At 36.0% G+C, this 23,034-nt stretch overlaps 3 protein-coding genes across 18 annotated transcripts in view; all 3 read left to right on the forward strand.

The window, feature by feature from the left end:
- Window positions 1-6,602, forward strand: part of LOC110838765 (facilitated trehalose transporter Tret1-2 homolog) — an 84,479-nt gene extending 77,877 nt beyond the window's left edge. For 9 of the 10 annotated variants that reach the window (XM_022082387.2, XM_022082433.2, XM_022082424.2 and 6 more), the window contains 3 exons: window positions 744-913; window positions 3,104-3,396; window positions 4,671-6,602. In XM_022082387.2, the coding sequence (XP_021938079.1) occupies window positions 823-913; window positions 3,104-3,396; window positions 4,671-5,774 (1,488 nt within the window). In that variant the 5' untranslated portion in view covers window positions 744-822 and the 3' untranslated portion in view covers window positions 5,775-6,602. Of the gene's footprint in view, window positions 1-87; window positions 652-743; window positions 914-3,103; window positions 3,397-4,670 lie in introns of those variants that run through there. The other variant, XM_022082381.2, reaches the window with a different exon arrangement.
- A 140-nt stretch (window positions 6,603-6,742) lies between these two features.
- On the forward strand, window positions 6,743-19,524 carry LOC110838831 (facilitated trehalose transporter Tret1-2 homolog). 6 transcript variants are annotated; one of them, XM_022082462.2, is made up of 4 exons: window positions 6,743-6,989; window positions 13,514-13,664; window positions 14,001-14,278; window positions 14,495-19,524. In XM_022082462.2, exons 2-4 carry the CDS (start codon window positions 13,574-13,576, stop codon window positions 15,599-15,601), a joined length of 1,476 nt encoding a protein of 491 aa, XP_021938154.1. In that variant the 5' UTR covers window positions 6,743-6,989; window positions 13,514-13,573; the 3' UTR covers window positions 15,602-19,524. The 6 variants fall into 6 exon arrangements, with proteins under 6 accessions (XP_021938154.1, XP_021938168.1, XP_021938173.1 ...); XM_022082476.2 differs by having other exon boundaries at window positions 6,743-6,916; XM_022082481.2 differs by lacking the exon at window positions 6,743-6,989 and adding an exon at window positions 9,649-10,165.
- Window positions 19,525-20,371: 847 nt separating this feature from the next.
- Window positions 20,372-23,034, forward strand: part of Nup98-96 (nuclear pore complex protein Nup98-96) — a 36,991-nt gene continuing 34,328 nt past the window's right edge. The window contains exons 1-2 of one of the 2 annotated variants that reach the window (XM_022080189.2): window positions 20,372-20,500; window positions 22,850-22,924. In XM_022080189.2, coding sequence (XP_021935881.1) covers window positions 22,870-22,924 — 55 coding nt within the window. In that variant the 5' untranslated portion in view covers window positions 20,372-20,500; window positions 22,850-22,869. Of the gene's footprint in view, window positions 20,501-21,393; window positions 21,569-22,849; window positions 22,925-23,034 lie in introns of those variants that run through there. The other variant, XM_022080179.2, reaches the window with a different exon arrangement.

Genomic DNA, 23,034 nt, shown 5'->3' on the forward strand with positions numbered 1-23,034 from the left:
GCGAAACGCGGCGCGAGATACGTAGAAATATTTTGATGTTACACCAAAGTTACAGCGGGATGTAGATTGTTAGGTACATTTGCATTGATAGGCTCTTTTACGGCTTGGCAAATTAATATCGAAACGCCGTTACGTCTTGGTAACAGTGCTGTCTTAATTCCAATCCCACTGGCAAGCCTGTGGTCTTGTATGTGATTATTGTTATATTTTTATTACTCTTTTCTGCATGATGTGCAATGTAAAATAACGTGACGGCTGCATGAAACAAAAGAAATTTGACTTCGCTAGTATTCGATGCTGTCTCCCCGTACGTACGAGTCACGTATTCTACCACAAAGCTAAAGCGCCTTATCACGTGTTCTTATTAATTTACGGTTCTTGAAAAGGACTAAGACCACGTGAGTTTATATAGTTTGGAACCGGAGTTGTCTAAGTAGGATAACTGGCGTAGAATTCAGAATTTGCAAAGAACTCGTGTGTGTACTCCGATACGGAATGCATCTTTCCAGTCTTGTTATGTTTAATAACCTGTCTTTGCCACATTTTCATGCAGGTGATAATGCAGTTCAATTCTTTGACATGGTTTTTTCCCCTTCAGTAATAGATGGCCTTAGAAGTTGATAAGCCCACATTCAAAATCAAATTCAGTCAGTAAGTTGAAATCTTGTCAGTTAATATAAAACGCAGTCCCAGAGAAGGTACAATGGCTGTAGTATTAATGATCTTCTTCCTTTGTTTTATAGCGGAGGCGTTTCGAGAACAACAGCGTATATTTTTCATTACTTAAATAATAAAGCAGTCTGAAATAAGAATTTACACACAATGGAAAATCCTGTTAAAGAAGGGATGGAATCAACAGAACTTCCGGTAGTGGACAGTAAGAAATGGCCTCAATATTTGGCAGCAAGTTTAGGTAACGTATAAATTATTTATTCAATTCATTTATTTAAGTGTTTGCCAATAACAGGCAAACACTGATAATACATACAATAATAATGAAATAAAAATGAAAGATATTACATAAACAGATTAACTAAACTTATTACATGTACAGCATTACATGTATCAGCCAATGCCTATACAGGCAAGCCCAAAATAGAAACAATATTATATTCACAACAAATAAATGAATGAATATAAATAGAAACAAATAATCCACCTAGGGAACACTTATATAATTGTAAAACGTTAAAGAAATACAAAAAAAAAAACAGATAACCAAGCTAGATTATCTATCAAGACAACCTGTCTAGATCTTTTCCCTTATTGAGAACGTGCCCTCAAGGGACACAATGTTTATGCTAAATACGTCCAAAGATTTACATACGTCATTTGCAGCGATGACGCACCTGGATGAAGGACTATGTCTTAGCGCACGGCTCACGCTAAAAGTAGAAAATTATCTTATTTGCCTCGCCGGCACACGTAAACCAACAGCGTCCATAATGGAATTGCAATTTATTTTGCCCTTAAAGACATTAACAAGAACTAACGCATCGAGATGTCGTCGTCTGGAATAAAGTGTTCTAAAATTTAAAGTAGATAAAATCAATTCATATTTGTGTGGGATATTAAACTGAAAAAATCCTTTAATTGCACAAACTGGCAAATTTTCTTTGAATATTTTCTAATTTATTAGAATCTGTCTGTGTAAGATTATTCCATACGACCGAGACATACTCAAGCTTTGACCTAATTAAAGCATTATATAAAACAACAAGGCTGTCTAGAGAGGAAAAATTATAAATAATAAAACGAATAAGCCCTAAGGTCCTTGGTGCCTGACAATTTTTTCACCATATAACTTTACAATATACATTATTCATTACATCGCTATATAATTTTTATATAAACATTTGCTTCATCTTCTAGCTAAATATTTGTCACTCGTTTCAGTGTTACAAGCTTGTGTAATCCAAAAACGATTACATATTAAAATACTAACTTTCTTACTAATCACGTAAAAACTCTAATTTACATGCCTAATCTGTATCAACATTGGGGAGCTGGAGAAACTCAGTATAGTGATTGAATCGAACTGTACGCCCGGGGTTCGATCCCCGATAAACTCAGCCTAGCTTGTAGCGCCGTGTAGTCTGGTAGAAGTTTGCCGATGTTTCAGAGGTACCTGGTGCATTTATCCGCCATGATGGAGGCGGTAAATACCTCTGAAATATCGGTAAACTAATATCAGACATGCTGCGACAACCCAGGAGACACCATGCGGCCAGAACAGTTAATGGTGGCAGTCTAAAATAAAGGTTGTTATTGATCTAAAAATACTATCAACTGCGACGTTACAAGCGGTAGGAAGCTGTGGATAGGTTCGTCATAACAAGAATTCCATAATCGCTGTTGCCCATTGTTTGTGAGGTGAATTTGAATCTTAATACTTTGATGCTTTCCCTGTACCTCATATTAAACGCCTTTCATATCTGCCCTGTATATGATTTTCTACAACCTTCATAATTTCCACAGTAAGTAAAAGTTACCCACTTTCGCTTTACTTCGTTCATTCATGAACTCCTATTACCGTTCTGCGTATTCTTTGCTTATTTTTATTGATACAGTCTTCTGTTGACCATTAATATTATCTGTTACACTACTTTAAATTGTATCAAAATGTCCTTTTTTCTGTCACAATAAAGAGGCATTGTTATGCACATACATTGCTTTGTTGTTTACTTGTGCTTTCTTGGCATATCCTAAAGTTTCAACACCACTAACACCAAAGCCTGCCATTGGACATGAGCCTGCACCATTTTAATTGCTTTTGAGTCTCACAGTCTGTTTCTGTAAGATTCGTATTTTTGTTATTCTCCCATCTCCTTCTTGATCTTCCAAATGGACATTTTGAAGAGGTTTTCCTCCACAACTCTGTTTATTACTAGCCTTCCTCACCTTAGCTACATGATCAGTCCATCATAATCTTCAGAATTACACAGTCCTAATTAAATATTTCTGGGAAGCAGTCGTATTCTGCTGTACCAGAAACCGAGAATTTGTTCTTTGTGGTAAATACACAATTGGCAGTTCAAAATTTGCGTAGAGTTTTCTCCATTTTTATAAGTGCTTCCATCATTATGTTTTCTGTTTTGCATAGCCACGCTGTGTGCTGCATGTGTGGGTACTGTCGATGGCTGGACGTCACCAGCACTGCCTCTCCTGCAGGATCCTCGGCTGTCACGAGGATACAACTCTTCCAACAATACCTTCCACTACATAATAACTGATGATGAAGCCTCTTGGATCGGATCTCTGGCACCCATCGGAGCTGTAATTGGTTCCATACCTGCAGGCTATCTGGCAAATATTCTAGGACGAAGGCAGTTGTTGCTATTATTGACTGTGCCCATGTTGTTTGGATGGGTGACAATCATCATTGCTCAAGATTCGGTATGTAGATTATTTCAGGCTGTTAGTCAACTCACTCCAATTTGGTGCATTATATCAATACTAACAGAGTGCCCGTTGTATTACTGCTGAAAATGTTTACAGATGCTTACATTTCTTCTAAGTCTTTCTTGTCCAAAATGTTATCACAGACCTGATCATTGTTGGATATTATTAGAAAAACTTATCTCTAAACCCAAGAATATTTGTCTTTACAGAAATTTGTTTTAATTAATTTCAAATATATTTATCAGAATTTTGCCTATTCCTTCTGTGTGATTATAAATAGCAGTTGGGCCTCTTCTGTCTCCTCAGGTTAGTGCATCATAAATTTTTTGAATTCTTAAATATATTATTTAATATATAGTGTCAAACTGAGAAAAGGATATAATCGAATATCACATGGTAATTTCATAAATGAGATTAATTATTAAAATTTTAAATGTAGGCTATGTCTGAATAAGAATTTGTATCTTTTAAAATTGCTTAATGGTGATACTTAATGTAATTATTATTGAGGATAAAAGTGTACATTCTTATTACGAAAATCCAACACAGAGCTTTTTTATAAATTGCCTTTTCCAGCGCAGAAGTCTTCTGAATAACTTTGTGGATGTATATCTAATCAGAGACAACTTATTATGTTTTACCTGGCTACCTTCCTTGCTACATGTGCAAGATGATGTAGCAGACTTTCTTTTCTAAGCTTGCACTGCAGCTGAAACCCCAAAGTCAACATGACAGAATTCTCTGCCCCACCAATTCGACTGTTACATTTCTGGACATAGATGAAAAGAGTAAACTGTCTCAGATTCTGAAGAAAAATTCTGACTTTCATTAAATGCACTTCTTTTTTGATGTTGGATTATTTTTCAACACTTTCCAGCTATATAGTTGCATATATTGATACATCGTGTTTGCAAATTCTGAATTCAAAACAATATGAAAGAAAATTGTAGTATTGTCCGAGCATCTGCATGGTGTGTTTGACAAATCCACAGAAGAGTTTGGTCAGGATGTCTGGCCTCCAGGACCAAGTATTGAACTTGGGACTTGCCAGTTACTTAACACAAATTCTAACCATTCTACTTTGGCATTTGGTGATCTCACTTTGCTAATGTGACAACATGTCTATATATGACAGTAGAGAAACTATTGTGTTTTTGTCGATATGTGTCTTCACTTGTCATTGATCAGTTTACGTTGGTTGTTGATTGTATAGCTGCCAGAATAGTCACTCCACTTCACAATTTCTGATTTGTTGTTCCTGTTGACAGGTGCCTTCATTGTATGTTGCTCGATTCATCTTGGGTATTGCTTGTGGAGCTGCCACAGTGGTCACACCACTCTACAATGAGGAAATCGCCGAGGTTAGAGTCCGAGGCACTTTGGGCGTCAATATGGACGTCATGTTTAATGTCGGCATCCTTTACATATACATCATTGGTGCTCTGGACTCATACTTGTGGCTGTCCATTTCTGCTTGTGTCATTCCCACCATATTTTCAATAACTTTCTTCTGGATGCCTGAGTCACCCATGTTTCTGGTCTCCAAGGGTGAAATTGATAAAGCTGAAGCATCTCTACGCTGGCTTCGTGGTACAGGCAAAATTAAAAGTCCTGATATCGAACGTGAACTAAGTCAGATGCAGAAATTTGTGAAAAATTCTCTTGTAGAGGAAAGTAAAGTCACTGAAAACACCAGTTGCAGAGTTTGTAATGATTGCATTGCAGATCTTTCTATTAAATCACCAACAGCTAAAGCTGTCGGAATAATTTTTGGTTTGATGATTTTCCAGCAGTTGAGTGGTGTTGATGCTGTTATTTACTACACTGTATACATATTTAATGATGCTGGAAGTAGTTTATCTTCATCTGTCTGCACAATTATAGTTGGAATATTGCAGCTTATATCCACGTATATACCATCCCTTATAGTTGACAGAGTAGGTAGACGCATTTTGCTTATTCTTTCAGAATTAGGTATGGCTGTGAGTCTACTGGTTTTGTCACTTCACTTCGTTATGCAAAGTAATAATGTGGCCATATCATTGGCAGGATGGATTCCATTACTAGCTATGAATACATTCATCATCGCCTTTTCAGTTGGTTTTGGACCATTACCTTGGCTAATAATGGCCGAGTTGTTATCAAGTGAAGCGAAGGTATGGGTGAGTTCTATGGCTATGTGTCTCAACTGGAGTTTAACGTTTGTAGTCACTAAACTGTTTCCAATAATCAATCGTGATCTTGGACCAGCAATTACGTACGGCGGCTTCTGCTGCATTTGCATATTGGGAACTTTATTTGTGGTGTTTTTTGTGCCAGAAACTCAGGGAAAGTCAAGGGAGGAAATACAGCTTGAGCTAATGGGAAAATAAATGTTATAGGAATCTTTATTTTGATAAATAATATTATTGACTACTGCTGTCTCTAATCACCTGGAGGATGTTATTATTTTTGTGCCTTCAATCCATAATACATTGTAGCACGTATTAAATTGTGAGTAATTATTCAATCAAAGTATGTATAACCTCTTCATATTTCTTATTTGTATCCTGTAGTTCTAGTTTTGTACTTTTCTGTTTTACATACATTCAGTGATCGTGTTACTGATCACATCCTATGTAAGTAATCGTATTATATTTGCAGTTTTAAATATTTTCCTGATCACGTGTTTTCCAAATACTCGTAATTCACCTCACAGACAATTAGCTTAACACCTATGCAAAACAAATTTTGTCTGTCCTGATCTTCAGCGTTTTAGGAAGAGATGGGAGATAAATTTGAACTCAATAATAAGAAGTATTTCTATTTAGGCATATTATCATTGTTTCCAAACACATTTTGAAGCATTCTCAAATTATTCATTGCATATATTTACATTGTGCTATATTATATAGGCCTCTAACTATGTTGTTGATTTTGGTTTAGTGTAGGGTTCATATACATAAGATTATGTACTAATGTCTAAGGCGGACAATGATAAAAACTCAAAAATTTTTAGCCCTGACTTACTTCTATGCATTCTCTTTTAGAAAAATAAATATGAATTCTGTCATATTTACTTACATATCAGTTTTTAAGCGACTTGTAGCAGAATTTCTGTGGTTATTCTTTATAGAATATTAAGTTTATGTCGATCGGATGTAATTTATTTTGATGATTAAAATAACATGGAATTAAGTCCTCCATTTGATTTTCAGTGACTGATGTTTTTCTTGAATGAGTTCCATAAAACCTTCCGTCGCCTTATGTGAAGTTATTTATATCACCAGTCGATTCGATTGGTGATTTTATTACTTTTTCACCAGAATTTCGCTTTTGCAATGAATAACTCTTTGCGTTCGTATGGCCAATTAAAAGTTGCTGCACCTCCAAGGTGAACTAAGATTAGCAGAGCTAAGATTAGCAAAGCCGACATCAGCAAGGCTGGTTATGCAGGGCGAATATGTCACTTCATGTGTTCATGGAAAAGTGATTGCGAATTGTGAAGAATGTTATTAAAACACGCAGTTGTTATGTATGTATTTATAATTTCATATTGTCTTACTAGACGTACGATTTCCTACTAATATTTTCAAAATCTGAAAGAGGTAAGTAATTTCAGTGTGTTATAAATTGTGGGCTTTCATTCTTTTATTATGTTCCGTGTAGTGCTGTGTTTGTGATCTCTAATTTTATCGAGTGCTGTCAGTTTAATATTAACCTTCAGAAGAGAGAAATTCCTAAGAACAGTCATTCTGGCGCCTAGTACCAAGCATACGTCACACACCCAAACATAATAGTGACAGTAGGGCTTTATATATGGACCCTAAAAATATCCAACATTTTCACGATTTACTGTTAGGATGTAGCGGTCCAGATATATTTTCTTTTGAAAGCGCATGCTGTGAATTTTTGCGAATGATTTTCTGTTTTCTTATGAGAAAGTTGTTTTACGATTAAACCAAACCTAAACATTTAACCGCTATTATGTAGTGAAGTCCAATTATATATTCGCTTTCTGTCGGCTTACATGGATGGATTATTTTACTGGGTTAGTAACATGCACGTCTAATTCTGTTCATGATTTTGGTTAATTAAAACGTTTAGTGGCTAGTTTCGACGTTTAACGTACTGGCATGAAGGAGGACAATGCAAACCACAGTTGTGATAAGTGAAATTTTAAGGCCGTGTAAAATATAAAAAAAATGACAAAGTATTTAGTTACAGACAAATGGGCCGAACATTTGGAGAGAGATACTGGAAGGTTATATAATAAAATATTTGTAAATGGGAGGTTATGTAAGAAAGAGTTCACATCCAATATTAAATTATGCCGGATGGAATACAGATCAGTTCTGGATATGAGCGAAGAGAAAATCTCGCTCCTACAAGGAATTGAACCTTGGCCGCTCAGCCCGTAGCCTGTCACTTTACTGGCAAATACCGCCCCCCCCCCCCCGGGCAAGCAAAGATTACATAACAGTTTGCGTGTAAACAACACCTGTTATTTAATTAATTACGTTGAAGGAATCTCAGGTTTATTTTCAACAAAAGCGGATATTTTTGCGTTAAATAGATTACATATTTTTCAAACACGTTAATTGCTACGTTGCAGTAATCAACCTTAATCTACAGTAAACGAACTTCCAAGGCCAATGAGATACGCAAAATAGCAAATATATTTGTAAGATGTATGTACTCTACTGGGGTAATCTTCACATTTTATTTTTTGTTAGATAAAGATACCTATTAACCCACCTACCCTCGCCCCCACAAACATGCAAGATGTAAACGCTTTATCAATCTCTCTCCGACTCCCAACATTTATTTTATCACTATGAAGGACTAAGTAGTACGTTTTGTGCAGTTCATGTTCCAGACAGGAATTATTAAAATCTCCACAGACACAAATTGGTGTAGCCAACTGTGCAACACGGCTTTCCTTTGGATGTAAGTCTTGGCCTTTCTATCGAGTTTAAATCAAATAACTCGGCGACTATCGATATGTGAAATATTAAAAGAACCCGATGTGGAAAAGGAAAGGACAGTGACCTGAGATGTGGCTTCCAGGGGCTATCGCGAACTATAGGAGAATTTACTACATTACGAATAAAAACAAGAGAATTCAACTTTTTGACGACCTAAGTAAAATAGTTGACTATTAAACGAACTAGCCCGATTATTTGGTGAGAAAGTAGGTTCGCTAGACAGTTGTAAGTTGCAGAGGAAGATGTATAGTATCATAAAGTAACTTCAGGGATCAGAGTCAATGGCAACAAGTTTGCAGTCGCTCAGCTGTTCAATAAATTTCCGTCCTCTTATGGAACTTTAACTCTTGTTATTGTTTTTATAACCGCCCTTCACTGGGTCCTATTATGAGCCAGCTGAATTTAGTTCACACGCTTATAACCTGTTTCTTCCAGGTGCAATGTAATATTATAATTTCATGTACACTTGTGTAACTTGAGCGTTGTCTTCCATAAAAATATCTTCTACTATATAAATTTGTGATTCCTCGTCAAAAAATGACGTAATCAACAATGTCAACTTATATTTGTTTATACTCTGCAATGTTGTGTTCCACAACAATGTCGAGTAAACAAATAATGCTTCACAACAAAAACTATCAAGCCAGTCGCATGATCACTGCTCCAGGAGCAGCACATCGCATTCTTGAAAATTGACTGACAGTTTGCCTAAAACATCAGAAAAGTGAAAGAAGACGTTATCAACTATTTGAAGTACCAACTCCAACAAGGTAAACTGATACTCATTCGATATATTACGATTACGAAAACTATTATGAAAACTGATTTTATGATCGATTTTAAGACTAAGATTTGCAAGGGTGGGGCTGGACGTAGAAAGTTGGCTGACCAAAAACAGTTGGCCTCTGAACATCGACATAAAGAACTAAGACATCAGATCTATTTAACAAATAAGAATAAGCGAAAGAAGACTTACATTGTTAAACGATACCATATTAACAACACACGTAGAAAAACAGACGAAGATTTGCAAGGGTGGGATTGGACGTAGAAAGTTGACTGACCAAGAACAGTTGGCCTCTGAATAGCGACGTAAAGAACTAAAACATCAGATCTATTTAACAATTCAGGATAAGCGAAAGAAGACTTACATTGATAAACGAGACCATATTAACAACACACGTAGAAAAACAGACGAAGATTTGCAAGGGTGGGATTGGACGTAGATAGTTGACTAACCAAGAACAGTTGGCCTCTGAACAACAACGTAAAGAAATAGAATATCAGATTAGAGCGCTCCGTAAGGAGCGCGTTGCTCTAGTTCCAATTAAAATTTTGTATACACCTTTTTATTTCTCCCTTGCTACATGTGAAAGACTGTAAAAAGGATAGAAATACCAGGTTTTAATGCATACCGTGTAATCAGAATAGTGTAATGATAATGAGGTAAAATACGATAACTGGAAAACGGGGAATATTAAAAACCCATCACGCTGTGCAAACTGTAAACAGCTCTTCTTATCGTCTGCTTCATAATGGTACCTATTAAACTAGTGTGATTCTGAGACAAATTTAAGTCCTGTCATGTAGAAGCGCAGTTGCTATGACTGTAGAGTAAAGAGGAAGCTGTATTGTAGCAGAGGTGATAGAAAAATCGGTTCCTGCAATTTTTAACTGTCTCAGTTTTACACTAAATCTGCGTAAAATACATCGTGTGTGTGTGTGTGTGTGTAAAGTTATGAACATGGTTCTCGAAAAATGTAAAATCTTATAGATAATACTGTGTCGGGTAAGAGGTGGGTATACGCTTATTATCATGTATTCTCTTCTCTATTTAGCCACTCAACGAAACGTACAGGATATATTTTAAGAGTTAATTATTAATATGGTTTATGGAATTAATTGCGTTAAGCATATTTGCACGTCACCCTCAAAACGGTGGTTACTTCTAATTTACTGACTCCAAATAGAATTTTCGGTCGTTTATGAACCCAAAGGTTCACTGCAGTGTTGGTCCCTGTTCTGAGCCTATTGAATCCAGATGATGCTATGTTTATTCAATACACGCTTTAATAATATCTTTCCATCTACGTATCCCACGAGATGTCTCTTTTTTTCGGTTTTTCAACAAAACTCTAGCATGTTTTCCTGGGTTTTGTCGCCGTAGAGACTCATCATCACACTCCTTGTTGCGAATGAAGTCGTACGAACTCCGTTTGTTGACAGTTTGACACGAACATTAAATATCTATTTTTGTACTCAATTGTGGAGAATAACGTCATACTAACACTTATTTAATTTTTAAGTTGCATACGTAGTTTTATATAATAATTCTTCTATTCAAAGTTGCGAACCACTTGTTTAGAGGGTGCGAGGTATTAATGAACAATCACAGGAAAGGAGATATCCAGGTGAATTTTCAAAATATGTATCTCCAGAATAGAACCACTACGCTGCAGTGTCAACTTGATTTTGAACTTTACCAGTGACAAATTTCTGCCCGTTTGAGCGGGCGTGTGGAATTTGGCATGACAAAAGATTTAAGAGAATATTTGTAATCTGCGTGCTGTGTTCTGTGAACTGTCATTCTTGTATGTAACTGCAGGCCCAAATCCTTGTGACTAAAACGTTTCAAATATTATATATTTATAACTAATATCATGGAAGAGTCCTCTTTGTCAAGCTGAAAGTCATTCAGCTGGTCAGTAAATTATTGGTATTTTATGGAACTTGAAAGTTCAATGCGTTAAACACAAGAAACAACACTGGGCTCTGTTCTGAGTCAGATGAATCCAGTTCAGGCCCTGTTTTTACTATTCACTTTAATATTATCCCCACGTTTGCACCTAGGTCCCTCTAGTGGCCTGCTTCTTTCTGGATTTTCGACTACAATTTTGTGTGCAATTCTCTCTGGACTTCCATCAGCTCCCCACTGTCATTTAGAAATATGTTAATTTCGCCATATTTTCTAAGCATTTGTTAGCTATCTTTATATAATGAGGTTGCCGTATTTTATGGTAAACAACCGTGTGGTCTTAAAAATAATAGTGTGTGCAGTCTGGCACGCAGTGCCAGGTTGAAAAAGTGGGTATGAATCATCCATTATATGAGGTCGTTCTAATTCTTAGTGTTTTGCTTTTAAATGTATTTTTGAGCGATAAAGAGGTCAAGAAACTTTGGACAGCCCTGGACATAAACATAAACCTATACTTAGTTTGCTGTGCATTTACTACTACACCAAACCGCACTACTGCCCTTCTGTGTTGCGATACATTCTACCTCGTTGAAAAAGACACTAGAATTCTTCTTCGGTGGATGTGTTTGTTTATAGTTTATTTAGCGACGCCGTCAAGGCTATACAGTGTAGCATCAAAGAAAAGAATGATTATGAATAATCAGTTGGAATGGATATGGAAAGAAGGAGCGGTTGCATGATTTAAGATATTACCCCTCCATATTCTTGGAGGGACTGAGGAAAACCTCTTTGCCGATATCCCGAATATGAAGCCGCGAGAGGAAATCAGTAATTGAGTTCGAAGAAAACAGTTTGTAACTGATGTAAGAAGGAACTCAATAAAAGTAAACACAATATTAAAGTTGTCTGTTTATCAAATCATGTCATGAAGGCTTACGCGGAGCGTGCAGGTTAGAAAGAAAGAACCTTTGGTGTCCGTCAGGTGAGCCCCACAGTCTTTCTGTACGTGGTAGCGAAGAGAAGGGTTTCTGATCGCGCCGAGACATGACATCTGGTAACCCATCCTGTAGCCAGTTTCTTTACTGACAGAACTTTCAGAGCACCGTAAATGAATATAGGGAGGACATAAATTACTTCTACAGAAGTCAAGGTATGTAAAAATTCAGTTTCATTACTTCTTAATTCAGCGAGGCTGTCGGACAGATTTCTTTTCCACGGCTGCTCGTTCCTTACGTGTCACATAATGTGCCAAGATTGATGTTTGTATTTTAGTAATTATTCTCGAGTTTGTTCACATTTTTGAAAAGTTTCTCTTGGAAATAAATCCTCTGATGTCAAAACCCAGTGAACGAGAATGTCATTAAATTTGTTTACCCCATTCCACCCTACCATAGTTTGAGCCTTTAGAAATATATTTCTTGGAAACCTGGAATCGTGCACCTTGATTGATATTCTCCAAAACTTTCCAAATTAAAACTTTGTCTTTCGCAGAACAAACGAGGCGTTTCTGTGCTTAGGCACCACGCCATGAAGACCAGTGAGTGGAGATAACGCTCTACGCATTTTTAACCTAAGGACTAGATGGAACTTAGTGATCAGCTTCATGCTTCGGCCATTTTACCCCAGTAAAAGAGTTACCGTAATCTGTTGAACAAGGGGTTGAATGACGCGCCATAGGCGGTCTGAGGTCTTTGGTGAAGAGGAATACTACTGACCTTGCATGTGATCAAACCCCGGTCGCCCAGCCCGTACCCAGTGACTTTACTATTTTAGCTAATCCACCTTGTATTTGTATAATGGTTGTGAAGCTAATTTTGCTTACCTTGTACTTAATCTTCTTAGTCCCGTCCCATTGTTCCCATTCTTTCGTAATGAACAAGGTGAAATTTTATGATAATGCTAATACGAAGGATAAAGAACAGTGATATGTGTCATGCGCTTGCATCTGTCATGACAGCAACAGCAACTTTTTCACACAAAGGGCATTTTAATATCACAGAACTTTGCTCGATCTGCAATCCAAATGTCTCTGAAGTCTGACAAAATTTTAACACAGTGTTATGTGTATTGTTAGAGGTCAAATATGATCAAGTGTGATACCTTGTTAGTCAACATATCTGAATGACAGGGATCGTGCATGTAAAGATGCTATTGTGGACAGAGCCATGGTTTTAACCCCGCTGCAAGTGGACTGTGACGATGGTTACCACAGCCCCTCGCTGCGTGCCATGGCTGTTTTCCGCTCCTCCAGTTCTTACGTCACAAGGCATTTTGACGCTGCCCAAAACAAACATCTGTGCCAGTTCTGACTGTGTTTGTTATGGAGTTGTCACACTTCCAATAATGAATGGGTGGATAGATGGTTGGTTGGTTGAATGGATGGAATGAAGGAAGAAACATGAAACAACAAAAAGCAAGTGTCTGAAAATGTTTATTTTTGTACCTCAAGGCAAACGAATTGCTATCGACCTGTACGATACTGCCTGAATTTTGAAGGGAAAAAAAGCCAATGGAACAAATGGAAATTTGTGACGTGCAGCCAAAAGTAAAGATTGACAGAGGACGGAAGATATGGCCACAGCACTTGGCTGCAAGCCTAGGTAACGTATCTGTATGACTCTGGTTTGTCTTATTGAACTAAGAAACAGCAGTAAGTTATGGGAAGAACTTGCGACACCTTCTTCCCTCTAGACGTTTCAGGTAAGCAGGGAATTAAATGAATACGTAATATGCAAATATTTAGTCATCCTTTCTGTAAATAGTATCAACTAGTATAGATTGCAACTACGTTAAATATGGACAAATATATTTATGGATACCGGAAACAAATTTATAAGTTATAATTCTGTATTAAGGCTGAGGAATTTTCTTAAACATGTACACATTCTTCTACCACTGCATCACAATATTATTTCTTGAATGTGATGGATTTATAGCCACACTATCTGCTGCATGTGCGGGTGCTGTGGATGGATGGACTGCAGCTGGTATCCCTCACCTGGAACAAGCCTACAACCTAACTGACAACATTACAGTCCCTGGCATCACCTATGATGAAGGGTCTTGGATAGGGTCCCTGTCACCTCTGGGTTCACTGGTTGGAGCCATTCCAGCTGGGTACCTGGCGAACTTGATGGGCCGACGGCTGTTGATGCTCATCATGGCTGCACCAATGTTTCTGGGATGGGTTATGATAATCTTTGCTGATAAATCTGTAAGTGAAATTTGAAGTTATCACAGCCATGAAAATGTAGATTTTAGTCATTTGGGTTCTGATGCGATCTTGTAGAGAAACATAATTTCCTCACTTCTGCCCTGCAGATGGAGGCAGTGTGTTCTTCCAAAATGCTAGTATCTTCCTACAAGTCCATGCAGTAACTGTAACTTTATTGTCTGAATGTTCTTACTTCTTGTTATTTTTATCTTTCAGATTTTGGTCCTTTACACGGCCCGATTCATTCTTGGCTTCACTTGTGGTATTATCACAGTAGCTTCACCCCTATACAGCGAGGAAATAGCTGAAGTTAGGATCCGAGGTGCTCTGGGTGTTTATTTAGACCTTATGTTCAACGTGGGAATTCTGTATGTGTATGTGGTTGGTGCTGTTCTTCCATACCTCTGGATGTCCATTGCATCCACCATGCTTCCACTTTTGTTCGCTGTCACCTTCTTCTGGATGCCAGAGTCACCCATCTATCTTCTTTCCAAAGACCAGATCGAAGAGGCTGAGAAATCTCTCTCTTGGCTTCGAGGTGCTGATAATCAAAGCAGTGCTTCCATTGAAGATGAGTTGAAAGAAATGCAGAGCTTTATAAAGCGAAACAAAGTTAGTATTTCTGTCTCAGGTGACCAAACATCTTTACCTGTCAAGATTATCAATGTCTTCAAGAGCATTTCTGTCACATCTGCAACAATGAAAGCCATGAATATTATATTTGGTTTGATGACTTTACGACAGTTGTGTGGAATGAATGCTGTACTGGCTTATACTGTTAATATATTTGAAGAAGCAGGCAGTTCCTTGGACCCTCACTTATGTACTGTTATTGTTGGTATAATTCAACTTATCTCAACTTGCATACCTTCCTTTATTGTTGACTGCATTGGAAGAAGAATATTACTCATAATTTCAGGTGCAGGAATGGGGGTGTGTTTGCTACTAATGGTAATCCGTTTCTATCTCCTTAATCAGGGAATTGAAATAACATTAATGGGATGGCTTCCTTTGATTGCTGTAAACTTGTACATTGTTGCTTGCTCAATTGGGTTTGGACCTCTTCCTTGGTTCATGATGCCAGAGCTCCTAAGCAATGAAGCTAAAAGTTGGGTTAGTTCAATTGCTGTTTGCCTTAATTGGGCATTGGCATTTCTTGTCACAAAATTCTTCCCCATTATGATAAATGACATGGGTCCAGAGGCCACCTATGGGACATTCTTTATTATATGCCTTCTTGGTACCATATTCGTCATGATTTTTGTACCAGAAACGAAAGGGAAAACCCGAGAAGAGATACTTTGTCAGCTATCAGGCAAATAAATAGTGTTGTTGTACTATTGCTTTTTGTGGGCTCTGATATCTTATTAAGTGTGTAAACAAGAAGTTTATGTACTTAACATATATTCACATTTTAAAGGTCTTTGATCACATATTTTAAGACCCAAAGTTAATTAGCACTGTTATCAGTCCCACTCAGACATTCTCTTTTGCCATGGTGGTATTACTGACAGTAGTGAATTAGAAGTAAGAAAGAACTTTGGGTACGTGACAAAGGCATGAAACCCACAGAATTTACGATTCCATAATATTGTAAGTGCATGTTTCCTGAGGAAGTAAGATACAAACAGATTGTTGCCAAATATTTATAGAAATGTGTAAGTTGAGTGAACCAAAGTAAAAATATAGATATACGTAAAATATACTTTTGCCCTCCATCACCAAAATTGAACCAAGCTGTAAGAATAACATGACTCAGCATTTAACTCATATTTTATTTATTGTAATTAGTCAGCAGCATGTTTCAGAATCTTTCTTTAAAAGTTGATAGTCTCTCACTTTGTCAATAATTACCTGAGTTTGTGGAACTTGAAGTCCATTATCTTGAAAATCCATCATTTTGTCCCAGCCTGAATCAGTCCAATCCAGCCCTCACATTTACATACCATAGGCATATCTTTTAAATCTTTTGAGGTTTTCTGACTAAAACTTTGTATGTATTGCTTATTTTGCCATATATTTTTCATGTTTGGCCCACCTCATCCTTCTTCATTTAATTGTCCTAACCATAGCAGGTAAAGAGAACAGATTATGAATCTCCTCATTATGTAATTTTCTGCAATCCTTTGCTTCCTCATCTCTGTTAAGTCTAAATATTCTCCTTGGCACTTTCTTCTCAGAAATCTTCAGTCTTTTTCTCTTAATATGATTTTGTGGACATATGAAACAACAAGAAAAATTAGGTTTATGTATGTTTTAATCTCTATGATATATTAATGTGGGAAACGGAAAGGCAAAATATTCCAAATTGAATGGTAGCAAACTCCCCTGAATTAATTGCATGATAGTATTGAAATTTTTCTCCCAGATGTCTTGCACATTTAGCTAATTGATGGTTTGCATGAGCATTGTGTGACCGTCACCATATTATATTTGAAATTAAAACCAGAAATTAAATCAAACTGTGTAGTTTTGTTTCACGATAAGTATATTTTATGGGAGAGGTCTTTTCATTTATGGTAACACTAACAATGATTTTCAGACTTATCTTCTTTTTATGCATGTTGCAGATTAACCTTCCCTTTCATTGTAATAATATTTACAAATGGAACTGGTTTGTACATAACACTTGGAATTTCTGCAGTTTGTTGAGTACTAATTGCTTCATTCATAGATGAACCTTCAATAAGAAGTTTATCATTAAAAAATACCGATTTTTTCAGTATATTCCAATAATAAAGATGATATTGGGGTATGTCCTTACTAAATACTGAAAATTTGTGTCCATTTTCTATAAAGAGGCAACTCAGCACATATTCAATTTTGAACTGCACTGCAGTTTTTATACTACTTTTTTAGCATTGGCTAGGGTGTTCTACAAAATCTGTGTCCACCCTAGTCATAACATTATTACAGATATTTTCATTACTATTTTTACAATACAGTGGGGTGAAAACTATGTTGGACTGTGCCAGTAACAGGCTAATTGTCCATCCCCCCAGATGAAACATGAGTGAATATGGAGCATCATTGGTGTGATATTGACAGGTAAAACATAGAAGACTTGAAGATAAGCTTATCCCAGTGCCACTTTATCCATCATAAATCCTACTTGGATTGCCTGGAAGCAAACGTGCGCCGCTGTGGTAAGAAGGTGGCAATTAACTGCCAGTGCTATGTCAGGGTCAAATATATATGTATAATTTAACATTCCATAACATGCCTAAACTGTTATTTATTTATCAAACATTACAATTGATAGTGGCAGCATAAAGAAACAAATAAGTATGCTGCAGTAATTATTTTCTTTAATGAAATTTAATGAAAATAAGTATACTTCTTCCAAAACATAATGTCCTACCAGTATAAGCAGGACAGCAAAACATGAGAAAATATACATACTATTAATAAAGTTACCATCATTCTCCTTCAAATATGAATGTATCATTTGCCTAAAAGTATTTCATCCTGTACCACTTTATAAAGCTATAAAAGGTAAATTTATAATTTAAATTGTCTACTCTAATGGAGAATTTATTACTAAAAACATAATTGATCTCAGGGCAGAAACATGTACATTATTTTCTTAACAGGGAGGTACATGGGTAGTACAGACACTCAACATTTGGGGTGGGCATTAGTTCTTAACTGATAATGAAACAGGAATCAAACAGCAACAACTAGCCTGATATAATTAGTAGTAAATATATTCTGCAGGCCAAATTCTTTGGTTACAGGTCATTGAGTGTGCCCATTAGGAATAGCTCCTACATTGATTCTGCAGACCTAAACATTATTACCAAGAGATGTTAAAGCCATATATGTACATGAACAATTTTATCACTTGCATTATTAAATATGCTGATTCCTTGCTTATTTAAAGGTTCTTTGTCAACTTCACAGATTATATACCATTGTATCGGGAATCATAGAGGATTATGGAGAATTATAGGAAAGGTTGTGGAAGGAAGAGGTCTCAACTTATTTTAAGATACTTTCTGAGCATTTTCTTGGAGATACTAAGGAAAATCATGAAATACCTGAGTCAGGATAGTTCATAGTGTGAGAAAGTATCAATCCTGGGACTCCTTCAACATGATATAGGAGTACTAACCACTACACTGCAAAATTGAATAACCTAGTAATAAAAGTATATTCTGTGTTAAATATCTTACAAAATACTGTCTTGAGGATGCAGCTGATACATACTATGTAGATTTAAGTTTTATAGTCACAGTTTATTTATGCAATATTTATTTTATTGTGTTAAGTACTCAAGTATTAGTTTAAAATGCTGTTTGACTGTGATCCATATTATATATACATATGCCTTGCTTACTGAAATTAAGATATTTATCTATGTTTATTTGCTAAAATTAATTAGTAATAATGGATGTAGACTACTGTGTCAAACTTCCAGTGAATGATAAATATGTCTTACTCACAGATATGCTTGTATTATAAAATATATTTGTCAATATTCTGATGAGCCTGTAAACTGTAATTGTGAACTTCATGAAGATACAAAGAAAATGTAATTACAAACTGAACTTATAGGAGCAGAGTTGTGTTCATAGTTTTTCTTCCACAGGATACAATTTACCATCCTATGAGGGAATTGATGTTCTGTATCCAAACCATCAGGCTTCTGTTTTGCCCTAGTGGTGGATGTTTATAAGTTCAACGTCATTATCTCAAATTTTCTCTTACAGGCAAGACACAGTGATGTGTGAAATCAGACTATTTATTGGAAATTATATGTGAGAATACATATAATATTAATTCAGATTAATTTAGAGTTGCCTACTGTACTTAGTTCTTTGATTATAAAATAATGGTCATTGTAATAATGTTGTTTACAAAATACCTTCCCACAGTGCTATATTAATATGACAGTAAATGTGAGGATTCTTTTTGTTCAAATTGGATAGCGATTACTGAATTTACAAAACACGTATTCAGTTTCTTATTATTAACTCACAGTACTGCTTAATGCATAAGGTAGGATGCTTATTAAATACATGACTAGTTCTGAGATCTCAGGAATATATTTTCCATCATTAATTAATTTAAAATGTTGATTGTAAAATATAATAAGTATTATGTGTTCTATTTCGTTGTGTTTTAGAAGGAAAACAGGTTTGAGGTTATTCCCGTTGTCATTTATTCGTGATGATGTAACTGCTGTAGTGTTGTAGATATGTAATTTGAAGAAAAAATAATTATATCTGTCATTAAAACTTTAACTGAGCAGTTTTATTTTCAAGAGTATGTTGTTCTTTGACATTCAGTAACTCTGTATTTTACCCACAGAATGTGTTACTGGATATATTTTGGTTTCAGCTTCTCAAGGACATCACTTCATGGATTTGATACAAGGACTTGTTAGAGTGATACAGACAAAATAAAATGATTCTGAATAACACCATCTCCATTCAAATTGAGAAGTCCAAATATGTCACTTTTATTGATACCTGATAAGTGTGGTACTTATTTGTGTCTGCATCTTTAAAATTTGTGATGCCACTGAACAGTATTAACGATTAAAAGGGAAGAAAAATTGACAGTGGAACCATGGTTCTGGAGACGTAAATATGTCTCTGTATAAAGGATATACATGCTTTACAATTGAGTAAATAGTTTGATTAAGACATTGCTTATTTAACTTGAATTAGTCATGCTTAGGATGGGTCTGTGGTAGTTGAATGTAATGAAATGTAATGTAATGAAATATAATGCGTTTTAAAATCTTGAGTAAGAAACTAAACAAACCCCCCCCGAATGGGGGGTTAAAACACTTGACCCCCCTTTGGGGGGTTGGTTAAGTGTTTTAAGCGTTTCAAAATGTTGAGTAAGACACTAAATTAACCCCCCTAAAGATGGGGTTAGTTAATGTCTTACTGAAGTAATTTGTTTACTCGGAATTGTTGTGTTGGTACAACAATGCCGAGTAAACAAATATTCTTTCTTTTCTTTTTTTACTATAAAAAATTGTGATTAGTCGTTGTCTTCAAGAAATGACGTCATCAACAATGTCAACAGATATTTGTTTACTCGGCATTGTTGTGGAACGCTTCACTACCAAGCCAGTCGCATTATCACTGCTCCAGAAGCAGCACGTCACATTATTAAAAATTGACTGACATCTGGCCTAAAACATCAGAAAAGTGAAAAAAGACGTTATCAACTATTTGAAATACCAAATCCAACAACTGCAACAAGGTAAAGTGATACTAATAATACTACTCATAAGCTTCTGTACCTATGGTAGAGTGGTTCAGTGCATTTCAGTAAGGGTATTTTAGTTTGATATACATGTAATCCATATATAAATTCAAAGGACTTTTGAATTTGCTAACCAACTGACTCTCTTCATCTGGTGAATATCAGTGAATTAGAACAGGTTAAAGGTGTTCATCTATATTCTGCAGCACCTTTTACAGACTGACTAGTGTTACCACCATACTGTTGCTATTGTTTATTGCTTGCTGTGGTTGCAGTCTGGTCCTTACTGCCTCCATCATCGAGTTGATAACGTCGGAAACTTCTACCAGACTACAGAACACAACAACCCAGAAGACAGCCATCTTCATACTCATTGCCATGGAAACCTTAAATCCTACTATGGTAAAACACGCTTCCAATTGTAGGATTTGAGGTTTCACATTTCCAATTAATAACATTTGAATTTACACATCTGTACGTTGTTAATCCTTTAGTGCTTTTCTGCTAATGGTATAGTTTACTTGTAAAATGGTTAAGTACAATTTAGGAAAGGAATTTTAGATTGATTTAAATGAAACGTTTTTATGCTCTTTAAAAAGAACTGTGGACAATATTTATCCTGTTGTTTATTAATGCAGTGCTGCAGGTTAAATCAGGTCACAAATACCCATGAATAAGTTTCTTTTGTTTACCAGAGACCACGGTTGCAAAGTTGTTTGTTACCGAAGTTTGAATGTTGATGTGGAGATAGATTGTGTAAGTTGGATAGCAGTTAATATCTTTATCGATTTAGCCCGTGGCTGTTACCGCTAGACCATTCTGTAGTAGTTTCGCTTTTGCTGCGGATAGGTGGAAGAATACATACGTGACGTCATCTACTTGTAGTTACAGATCTCTGTGTTGGTAACAGTTGTAGACATTTTGCTACGTATATTTTTGCAGTGGCCGTGGAATAGAAGGTTGAAATATTTGTGGTATTTGAACATTTAGTGATGTAGTAACTGGTCATTTTGTTGATAGGCATAGAATGCGTACTCAAGTTGTATGAACTTTCCATTACGAAAGGTAAGATCTGTAATTTTGAATATTGCAATTGCGGTTGAAACATGATGCATCAAAATGAATTGGCGGTAACGAATATTCGTATTATAATAACCGTTAATAAATTGGTGTGGTAGCTAGTTATAAGCTCCGGAACAATGAACACGGTATTATAAATGCGGATTCGAAAATAGTAGGCCTGTTTCAATTAGGAGTAAATTATTTGATCTCGACGTTATAATAGTTTGCATATACTTGGACTCGTATATAAGTTATCTTTCGTTATGACGTTATTTTAAATATTTTGTACAGGTTATTCACACAGCATCAACAAAGGTTGTTAATGTTTAAATAGTGCCATTACATTTCGAAGAACTGGCTTATTTTTCGTACTCTGCCACTGATTTCGTTGCACAATCTGTTGTAACCTCCCATGCTACATGCTTGCTACTGAATAGCAACACTTAATGGTACCTTCAAATTTATTATTTTTAAAACAAGTCACCAACATCTGTAACAACAGCTGCAACCACAACACTGTGTTTGCTAGCTTAAAAAAATTATATATACCATTAGGTAGCTTGATAGTGTAGAACAAGATCTTCAAGCTCTCTGTGTCCAGGGATGGAAAAGGAAAGCCATACATAGGGACCAATGGAAGTGCGTTGTTGGGGCAGTCGAGGCCTGTAATAGACTGTGGAACCTGTGATGATGATGATATGTGTGTGTGAAATTTAATTGTTAGTTGGATTCTGTAGGGTTCTGACGAAGGTGTGATACAGTCGGGTTTATTGGGTTTTTGGACATTGTTCATTGTCCAAAGTTAAAATGTGTACAACATTTTGAAAACTGGATACTTTTTCATTTTCAGGTATATGGGGCACATCATACACATTTTAACCTTGGACAGTGGACAAAGTCAAAAAACCTGATTAATAGTTAGTTGTATACTACTTTATGGAAGATAGGAGTCTGGAACACCTGTTCTTATGGCTAACAATGGAATACGACGGAGTGTCAACAGCTACGCTTGTTTTTGCCATAGTTTTATGTCATAAAATGCTGCCCTTAGCACTTACCTAATGTTATAGTTCTGGCTCTAAATTATTTAATGTACAGTGAAACTGTACAGTCACCACCAGTGTTAAAAGACTAATTTTTGTTAATGACAGATCGTTACAGGAACTTTTTAATACCCATTGCAGATTAAAAAAACAAGTGGCAAATTAGATGGTCAGTGATGGTATAAACTTTGGTGACATGTGTAATCCAGAGGTTTTTAAGATGACATTTCCATCATTTTAGGTTTGTGAAGACCTGTGATCATGTTTCGAGATATGAAATCAACTTTTGGGCAGACAAATAGTGCTGCAACATTCGGTAAGTCCATTTTTTTTATGGAAAGTTTTCATCAAAACCTGCCCAGGCAGATTTAAAGAACACTTTATCATTGTATAAAATGTACTCTATATTTCTTCCATCCACAAATT

This window comes from Zootermopsis nevadensis, unplaced genomic scaffold (genome assembly GCF_977971745.1).
Source record: "Zootermopsis nevadensis isolate Lab colony 2312 unplaced genomic scaffold, Znev_1.0 Znev_ptg000061l, whole genome shotgun sequence".
Classification (NCBI taxonomy): Eukaryota; Metazoa; Arthropoda; class Insecta; order Blattodea; family Termopsidae; genus Zootermopsis; species Zootermopsis nevadensis.

What these genes read in the sequence shown, in the direction of transcription:
- LOC110838831 (XM_022082462.2), top strand. Translation starts at nt 13,574, where the DNA reads ATGGAACAAATGGAAATTTGTGACGTGCAGCCAAAAGTAAAGATTGAC. An exon ending in GCACTTGGCTGCAAGCCTAG is followed by an intron (nt 13,665 to 14,000) that starts GTAACGTATCTG and finishes ATGGATTTATAG; the next exon opens with CCACACTATCTGCTGCATGT. An exon ending in TAATCTTTGCTGATAAATCT is followed by an intron (nt 14,279 to 14,494) that starts GTAAGTGAAATT and finishes TTTATCTTTCAG; the next exon opens with ATTTTGGTCCTTTACACGGC.